The following is a 9,044-nucleotide window of genomic DNA, read 5'->3' as shown; positions in this document are numbered from 1 at the left end:
CCCACGTCTCACGTGGGCAGCTGAGGCCCTGAGAGGGGCCTGGCCACACCAGCCTGCCCAGCAGGGCACCCGGCCCTCACTGACCTTCAAGGAAGAGCTAGACAGTTGTGGGACACCAGCACTCGTGCTGCGGACGCTTGGGGCTGCCCAGCCACACGGACACAACTGTCTTCCCTGAGCCCCTGGCAGCTGCCACAGGACGGGGGCACTCTGTCTCCCTCGGGCTGCTCGGGTGTTGCCATGGAGCCACGAGCCCCCGGAAGGGGTCCTTCTGCCCCTCCTTGTGCCCACAGGGAGGCTGTGTGTGGGTGACATCTTGAGTGTGGGGCCAAGGTCAAGTGAGTGGATAGCACACTTGCGGGGGACAGCTCCTCCTACCTGCGGGGGGTGGGGTGGTGTGAACCTGAGCCCCTCCCCAGCCTCAAAATCCAGCGGGCTGTGGCCCCGGCCCCCACCAAGGCAAGCCTCAGGGTTTTCATGAGCACACAGAGGGGTCTTTGTGCGCAAGGCCTGGCGTTTCTCAGGCATCTGGCACATGTTTGATGTACTTGGGTGTTTGTCCACCAGACACGCACCTCCGGGACCCTCTGCAGAAAGGACAGGGTCACTGTCTGGGCCTCTGGGGCATCCGGAGTACAAAAAAGAGCAAACGCGCAAACCCGAGGGTCCGGAGTGTGACATCCAGAGGCCTTGTGTCTCTGTGGCCCCTCTAGGCCCCACCCCACAGTCTGTGCTGATGGCCACAAACCATCCGGTGCCCGGCCCTCAAAACCCTGGGGTGGGAGCCAGGGCGGGAGCAGGGCGGTGCCAGCCTCTGTGGTCCTGGGCCTTCACTCACAGGGGGCTCCCCTGGGTGCCTCCCCCCATCCTCTGTCGTGCACATTCTCCACTGCGGAGACCCCTTCCTCGGAGCAGGAGGGAAACTGAGGCCAGGGGCAGCCCCTTCTAGCGCTGCAGGGCGGCAAGGGCTGAGCTTCCTGCGGCCACAGTCAGCGGCCACCTGGGGCCTCAGAGACGGGGGAGGGCCCACACCTCCTGCAGGTAGGAGCCAGAGTGGGGTGGGGGGGTGGGGGGGGACAGTTTGACTCTGCCGGGCTTCGGGCCTCCTGCAGCTGTCCTCTGCCCTGCCAGACCCTGGCCGCTGCTGACACAAAGCACAACGGCCCACCCCAGGGGCAAGAGTCACGCCCCCAACCACGGGGGTGCCCACCTCTCTGTGAGGCCTGCCCGGGAGTCGCGCACACGCAGGCCTGTCCATGACTGATCCCACGTCCGTGTCCCTTATGCACACGCTCCGGAGTCCGTGTACGCCCCCTCGTGTCTTCGCACAGAGCGCTGTCCACACACTTCCGGCCCCGGGCACACACAGGCCCGCTTTTGCATCCACACGGGCACGGTCCCCTGCCATCCTTGTGTCTGTTTACCCACGACTCCCAGCTCACCGGCACACATGTGCACCACACCTGGCAACGCGCACACTCATCCAGTCTCCGCTTCCCCCACCCTGGCTCTGGGCCCTGCGGGTTTGGACCGGGCGGGCCAGCGAGTCTCTGCCAGGACGGTCCCGCTTGTGCGCCCCCGCCGGGAGGCCGCCAGGTGCACCGTCCCGGCCCCCGCCTGGCCGGCCGGGAGGGGGCGATAATTACGCGGCCCGAGGGTCGTGCCCCCCCCACCCCCCACGCGCCTTTCATCCCGGCCAACGCCCGTCCGGGACCCAGACGCTCATTACCGCCTCCCGCCCGGTCATTAGCCAGGGTCGGGGGAGGACCCGGCGTCCCGAGGCCCGGCCCGGCGGGAAGGCGGAGGGGGCGCCGCGGGAGCGAGATGGCCCCGCCCTCGTCTCCACGGCGACGTCCGCGGTGGGGGGGGGAGTCCAGGCGGGGAGCGGCTGGACCGCGGTGGGAGAAGTGGTCCCGGAGGCGGGCGCCCCCTCCACGGAGGGGCGATTTGTAGACGCGCCGACGGGGACCTCCCGGCCTAATCCCCGTCCCGCCGGGCAGGCGGCGAGCACCGCGCGTCCAGGCCGCGAATAGCAGCCTCTCCCCTGCCCGCGGCTATTTTGAGACCCGTCCTCCCACCCCCCTCCGCCACCCGCCCCTCCCAGCGCGCTGGCAGAGGCGCGGGGTCAGGCCTTTGGGCGGGACGAGGACCCCGTCCCACGCTGGAGCACGCGGCGGGACCGGAGCCCCCGGCTGCGGTGACCGCGAGGCCGCAGCGCCGCCTCGTGTCCGTGGGGAGAGCGTGGCGCAGCGGCCGCGACGGCGAGGAAGGTGTGAGACGCACCCCCCCCCCCGGAAAAGCAGATGCGGGAAACCACAGGGATGCAGGCGGGGACGGAGACGGGCCGCACACCTGAGACGCCAGCACGCAGTCCCCGCACGATGCCCAGAGCGGGCAGAGTCGGCCACAGGTGTCCCCAGGCATGGGTCCTTTCTGAGATGGGAACCCGGGGCAGTCGTGGGTATACATGGAGACGCAGCAACAGGCTCGTAGTAAATGTTTAATAACCGTGTGCTGGTGGAAGGAAGGGATGAATGAGCGGAGCGCTTCACAAAACCGGGGGAAGGCAGACTCCGAACCGCGGAGCAGGGGGGCGGGGCCTAGGCCGCGGAATGATTCTGGGCCGCCAAGGCTGCGGGGACACCAGGTCTGGGCTGGAGCCAGGAGCCCTTGACCTGACTTCGCTAGGGGAGCCCACCAAAAAGGGTGGCGGGCAAGTGCTCCCGGGTTGGGCTGGCCTGGCCCCAGCCCGCCGGCCCCCCTCCACGCGGGCTGGGAGGCGGAGGGAGCTGAGAGCTGGCGTCTCTTTTTGCTCCTTTTAATAACCACCCTGCGTGAGAGGCTGACGCAGCAGCGGGCTGCCTCTGACGGGGAGGGCTGTGGCACGGGGCAGCGACGGGGGGGGGGGGGCAATGAGTCAGGAGCTTCTCTGCAGGAGGGTGCTCCTGGACGGAGGAGGGGTCCCAGTGATCTTGTCACAGGGGACCATGTCCTTGCCTGTGTCCCTTGGTCAGCGAGGCCCGCCTGAGGGTGTCAGCAAGTCTGAGGAGGCCTGGAGCAGGGCTGGAACTTCTCTGCGGTGGGCAACAAAGCAGGGGGGCCCTCTGTTCCCAAATACCCCAACTCCTCTGCAGGGCGTCTACCCTCTGAAGACTGTCTAGAGCAGGGCAGGCAGGCAGGGTTCTGCACTAGTTTTTTCCATCCCATGGAGGCGTCCAGGGTCACCAGAGACAACACAAGCCAAAGCCTGCACGGGGGCAAATGGTGGCCACACAGGGGCTCCCATAAAGTGGCCTTGGGACTCTCCAAGAGCAATCTTGCAGGTGAGGGTCCCTGCAAAGCTTGTCCTCCTGATAGCAGAGGTCTCGGAACCCCCAGACAGGAGAGGAAGAGAGCATTGCTCACCCCACCACGGGTAATGAGTCTGTTCCGTGTGCAGGCAGGAAGCCGGAGTGCATGCTGGAGAGGAGGCCAAGGGTTGAGACCAATGTTGGGTGCAGTGCTGGCCCCAGTGATGGGCTGGGTGCCCAGGAGGGGGTCAGCCTCCCATCCGGAGGTGCACTGCACAGAGGTGTCTGTCTAGGTGAGTGTGGGGGTGTGGGCACAGCACCAAGCAGACGTCAGGGTTGGGGTGGAAGTAGGTGTGGGTGCTGGTGGAGGTTTGTAGGCAAAGCAGGTGGCGTCCGATCGGGGTGCCCCAAAGTTGAGAAGTAGGAGGAAATGGGAGCTTGGTGAGTATTGGGATCCACACACGTGGGGTTGTCTCAGTCTTGGGGTTTGGGGTGGCATTGGGGCCCACTCCATGAAGTAGTGGGGTCCCGGGAGTACCAGGGCATCCGGTTATTTGGCGTGGATATCAGAATGATGTCAGGGTTCAGGTGAACTGACAGTTGGGGCTCCGTGGGCATAGGGACTTGGCCAAGGCTGCATTGGCGGCGACTGCCGGAACGGAGCGCCAAGTCTGAGTTCGAGCCACACCAGGAGATGCCCCGGAGGTTTGGGGCCTTGGCCTCCAGAGACCTCTTTGTTCCCCACCAAAGACCGGGAGGTGGGGTGGGGGCGGGCATGCTGTAGTGGGTCAGCTCCGCCCCGCCGCGCGCCGCGCCCGCCTCCGGGTCGCGGGCGAGGCGCGTCCTCGCCAATTATCGCGCCCGGAACCCGCGCGCACGGGAGGGGGGAGGAGCCGGGACAAGCCCAGCCCCTGCCTCATGAATATGAGGTGCGGCTGCGGCTGCCGAGCCCTCGGATTGGCTGGCGCAGGGCAGGGGGGGCGGGGACCCGCGGCGGCGTACTTAAGGCCGGGCGCTCGACGCCCCCCCCTCAGTCGCGCGTTAGGAGGCTTGGCTCGTTGTGCTGCGCCTTGTTCCCGCCTGCGTCAGGGACCTTCCCGACTCAGTGGTGAGGGCCCTGGCGGCACCGGCTCCGCGGGCCCGGGGCGGCAAGCGGCCTGCGGCCGGCCGGAGGAGGCGGGACGGCGGCGGCACGCCCCTGGGCGGGGGCGGCGCCGGGGCGGGCCCGGGGTGGAGTCCGCCCCGCCGGCGGCGATGGGCAGCGGGACACCAGGCCAAGCTGTGGCCGGAGAGCGTTCTTCCCTCGGGCCCGGCTCTCCGCGAGCGGGACGCCACCGCAAAATGGCGGCCGTGAGCGCGAGGCTGCACCCAGCGAAATGGCGGGAGTGCCGGGTGCCCGGATGGAGTGGCGCAGGGCGTGCGCGGGGCGCATGCGCGCGGCGGTGGGCGGGGCCACGATGCGTGGCCAGGGCCGCCGCTCCCGGTTTCCCGTTGGAGTCGCGCGAGGGCCGCGCAGGCCCGGCGCTCTTCCAGTTCCCCGAGTTAGGGTCCGAGAGGCGCGGCCCGCCGCGCGTTCTGGCCGGTGCTTCCGGCGCTGCTCGGCGGGGTTTCTCCCAGCCGGGAAGAGTCGGCCCAAGCGGGCCGCAGCCCCACACGTCAGGCTCCACGTGGGAGGCCCCCGCGCCCAGTGCCCAGCCCCCGCCCCTCGCCCCTCACAGGGCCCCACAGTGGACCAAGCACGTTGCCCCTCCCCACCCCATGGTCCTGCTCACGAAGGGGAAGCCCGGGCTGCGCGCAGCAGCTCACGATGGAGGCCGACGCCCTCCTGAGGTGTCCCGCCGTAGCCGTCCCTGGGGCCCTCGGCCTGGACAGCCCGGGCGGCCGCGGTGCAGCGCCGGCCCGCGGGGAGCCCGCAGCCCGCGGCGGGGGGGGCGGGGCTGTGCGCAGAGCAGGCGCGGGGCCCCTGTGAACCCAGCCGTCCCGGCGTGCACCGGAGGCGGGCGGGCAGGGTCGCGGCGTTCATCCCACACGCCACGGGCGTTTGCGCGAAGTGGGCTGGGGGCCCGTGACGGCCCCGGCGGTCCCGGGGTCTCACCCGCGTTTGCCGCAGGCCGCCATGGCATCGGACGAAGGCAAGCTTTTCGTCGGCGGGCTCAGCTTCGACACCAACGAGCAGTCGCTGGAGCAGGTCTTCTCCAAGTACGGGCAGATCTCCGAAGGTGAGGCGGGCGCCGGGGGCCGGGCGGGGCCGCCGGGGAGGGCTGAGTGCAGACCCCGCGTCTCTCCCGGACAGTGGTGGTCGTGAAAGACAGGGAGACCCAGCGGTCGCGAGGGTTTGGCTTTGTCACCTTCGAGAACATCGACGACGCCAAGGACGCCATGATGGCCATGAACGGGAAGGTGAGGGCGGCTGCACCCGGGGGTGCGGGTCGGGGTGTGCAGAGCAGGCGGGGTGGGTGGAGGCTGACTGCGCCGTCTCCGCTTCCAGTCCGTGGACGGGCGACAGATCCGGGTAGACCAGGCTGGCAAGTCGTCCGACAACCGGTCCCGTGGGTATCGAGGTGGCTCCGCGGGGGGCCGGGGCTTCTTCCGAGGGGGCCGAGGCCGGGGCCGTGGGTTCTCCAGAGGTGAGTGCTGCATGCTCAGGGCCTGGGCCCTCGGGAGCCTGGTGGGTTGGTGCTGGTAGGCAGTGGACTCACCACTTCCTTGTCCCTGGCTGCAGGAGGAGGGGACCGAGGCTACGGGGGGAGCCGGTTTGAGTCCAGGAGTGGGGGCTACGGAGGCTCCAGAGACTACTACAGCAGGTGGTGCCTGAGTCCTGCCCCCGGGGCGGGGGGCGAGGCTGCCCTCCGGGTGCTGGCGCAGGGCGGTCAGGCGGGTGGCGTGAGTGGCCTGAAGTGTCTTTTTTTTCAGCCGGAGTCAAGGTGGCGGCTATGGTGACCGAAGCTCCGGCGGGTCCTACAGAGACAGCTACGACAGTTACGGTAAGTCGTGCTCCGAGGGCACCACCCTGCGGGGCCTGCGGTGGGAGCTCAGTAAGCCTTGGCGCCCTCAGACTCTGAGGGCAAGCGACACTCAGACTCTGCCACTGTACTTGCCCGTAAGGGACAAGACTGCCTTCTGGGTCTCTGTGCCAGCCGCCGTCTCTACTCCAAAACGTAAAGGCAAAACCAGACTGACTGAGGAGGAAAGGGAGAGTGAGGGCCCCCCCCCACCCCGAGCGGGCAGCACCTGTGCATGTGCGGCCGCCCGGGCCCTGCCGCCCTGCCCTCAGCCGTCGGGGGGTTGGTGACTCCCGAGGCTCTAGGGCCGAGCCCTCCAGGTCCGACCCGGGAGTGGAATGCTGCATCTTGCCGCGCGCTTCAGTGCTTTTACACTGTACCTGCTTCTTGTTCTCAGCTACACACAACGAGTAAAAATCCTTCCTGCTCAAGATCGTCCTTCCAATGGCTGTATATTTAAAGATTTTGGGAGCTTCGCTGAATCGTTGATGTGTAGTGAACACACCTCCTTGTACCCCACTTTTGTAGTCTTATCGGTTCTGATCTTGTCAAACACAGCCTGACTGCTTCTGACCCCCAGATGGCCTCATTGCTAGACCTTTCTTTTTAAGGAAGCGTTGTCCGTTTTTAAGGGTTTTAAAAACGTTTTGAAAAGCACTTCAGATTTTCCTTTGTTGTTTCTACCAGGAGCCATAAGTTTTTTAGGAAATCATTGGGGGTTGTGTTGCCGCTTTTGTTCCTCTTTTTAGCGGGGTCAGGCCCCTGAAGTTGGGTGCCCCGGTCTCTTCTCTTAAGATTGAACGGACTCTGAATCCGCTTTTTGTCGGAAGCTGAGCACGCTGTGGCTTTTTCCAACTCTGTGTAACGTTTCTGAGTGTCGCGTGGTAGGACCCGTCCTGCGGCAGCCACAGAGGCGCTCCGGCTGCCCTGGGCCTGGCGTGAACGGCCCTTCTATGCTATGTATGACCCGCAGTAGATCGCAGACGTCCCTCGAGAGGTTCTTGAAAATGTTTATTTATATGTCCTTTTTTACTGGAAGACGTATGCATATCTTATCGATGTTGTATTTGAAGTGGTTAAGGAATTCTTGTACGCAGTTTTCTTTGGCTTTACGAAGCCGATTAAAAGACCGTCTGAAATGAACCTTGCTCTGACAATTTCCCTTTCATTGCACAACACACTCCCTGCTCCGGGTCGAGGCAGTTGGAACGGAGCGGAGAGCAGTTTGAGGAGGAGGTCTGCCAGTCCTGCCTGAGGCCCCTGGAGAGCTAGACAGTGAGGGCAGGACAGACGGATGCTTGCCGGGCCCCGTGTGACAGCGGACTGCCATTGGTCCCGGTGTAGGCGAGCGAGGAGGTGGGTGACGGGGAGAGAGCAGTTTAGCAGGGCCGGTGGACGCTCGGGCACGTGACGCCGACCCAGACCGCCTTAGTTCAGAGGCAGGCCAGAGAGCGGGCAGCAGGCAGCGTCCCTGGGCGACCGCAGACTGACCGGCTCGTTAGCTAGCTCTGCTGTCGCTTTACAAGTTCTGAGCTTTCACCGCTAGCCTATGGAAGCTGCAGCCCCTCGGAGGACAGAAGTGTTGTGCGCCCAACAGAACCCTCTGAGACGCAAGCTGCTCCCTTGGCTAGCTCATATGTGGAAGTAGCCCTGTAATTCGAGGTAACTCCTTTCGCTCGTGTCCGCATCCCTCCTCTCGTTGAGAGCTCGTTTGAAAGTAGAGTTATGTACCTGGGGAATGCTCCTTGGACGGTTTTTTCTTTTCCATTTTTTTTCCTTTTTCCTTTTTTTTTTTTTTTAATCAAGCTAGCACTAAAGTCAGACCTTGGCCATTGACCCTTCCCCACCTGCAGCCAGGCGCGCGGCCGGGCAGTCACGCCTCAGGAATAGGTTCGATCCGTAAGCAGGATTGGAGGCCACCGAACGCCCTGGTTTTTGGAATTTTTGTTCATCAATTGACCGTCTTTTCCAGACCTCCTTACGCAGGCTCCTAACTAGCTTTCTCTGATGTCTGTTGCCGCCACGAGTTTTTCCCAGAGCCCACGCTCTTCTCTAAGCAGCTCCGTCCCAGTTGGGTAGCTGGCTCTGCTGAGGGCTGGAACGTGGCCTGGCCCATCGGAAAGGCGCAGGCCCACCCTGGGCACGCCAGCCTGTGACGGGGCCGCTGCTGGGATGCCCCCGATGACTAGCTTGAGACCCTCCTGGGAGCTGTGGATGGTGGGGGGGGCGGGGCAGATGCGAGCCGTAGCGGGGACACTGGGCATAACGCTTCTTTGCTTTGGCAGGTTGAAAGGAAGCCAGTGTGACTTGGAAGGGTGGCCAGAGAGCAGTGATGATCTGGGGTCGATGTCCCAGGAGGGCCGTCACCTGGAAGCAAGAGCCGGAGAGGCATGGCTGCTTACCTCCGACCACGTACCTGTAAGTGCTCTTCTGGGGTGGGTGAGCGAGGCCCCTTGGTCCTGGTTGTGCCCGGCCTATCCAGTGGGTTCTCCTCTCCTGATTTGCCCCACTGTGACCCCAGCCAGAGGTTGGGCTTCCCACTGGATCCCTCCTTACCCCCCCTGCTTCTTGTTTTCCAGCAGGTGCATCCCTGGGGAGGCTGAGGTGCTGGGTTCACGTGGCCGGGAGGACCAGGTGTGTGCCAGCGTGCACTGAAGCTAGTACTCTCCCTCGACAGGAGCGGGACGTGGACGTTGGATTTGAATAAAGGCCTGGTGTGTCCACACGGAAATCTGAGTTTGGCTTGGGGCAG

At 65.1% G+C, this 9,044-nt stretch overlaps 1 protein-coding gene across 4 annotated transcripts; it reads left to right on the top strand.

Moving 5' to 3' along the window:
• Window positions 1–4,320: 4,320 nt before the first annotated feature.
• On the top strand, window positions 4,321–9,035 carry CIRBP (cold inducible RNA binding protein). 4 transcript variants are annotated; one of them, XM_080798398.1, is made up of 8 exons: window positions 4,321–4,398; window positions 5,401–5,509; window positions 5,584–5,690; window positions 5,779–5,917; window positions 6,013–6,094; window positions 6,204–6,274; window positions 8,578–8,710; window positions 8,970–9,035. In XM_080798398.1, the coding sequence occupies exons 2-7, from the start codon at window positions 5,407–5,409 to the stop codon at window positions 8,580–8,582; spliced, it is 507 nt and encodes a 168-aa protein (XP_080654524.1). In that variant the 5' UTR covers window positions 4,321–4,398; window positions 5,401–5,406; the 3' UTR covers window positions 8,583–8,710; window positions 8,970–9,035. The 4 variants fall into 4 exon arrangements, with proteins under 4 accessions (XP_080654524.1, XP_080654522.1, XP_080654523.1 ...); XM_080798396.1 differs by having other exon boundaries at window positions 8,872–9,021; XM_080798397.1 differs by having other exon boundaries at window positions 8,875–9,020.
• The last annotated feature ends 9 nt before the right edge of the window (window positions 9,036–9,044 follow it).

The sequence above is a fragment of the Martes martes genome (genome assembly GCF_963455335.1).
Source record: "Martes martes genome assembly, chromosome: 1".
NCBI lineage: Eukaryota > Metazoa > Chordata > Mammalia > Carnivora > Mustelidae > Martes > Martes martes.
This window is presented reverse-complemented; position numbering and strand designations above follow the sequence as displayed.

Excerpts from the sequence above, each read along its gene's own strand:
- CIRBP (XM_080798395.1), top strand. The coding sequence starts at position 5,407 with ATGGCATCGGACGAAGGCAAGCTTTTCGTCGGCGGGCTCAGCTTCGAC. Across the intron at positions 5,691-5,778 it reads TGATGGCCATGAACGGGAAG|TCCGTGGACGGGCGACAGAT; the intron begins GTGAGGGCGGCT and ends CTCCGCTTCCAG. Across the intron at positions 5,918-6,012 it reads GGGCCGTGGGTTCTCCAGAG|GAGGAGGGGACCGAGGCTAC; the intron begins GTGAGTGCTGCA and ends CCCTGGCTGCAG.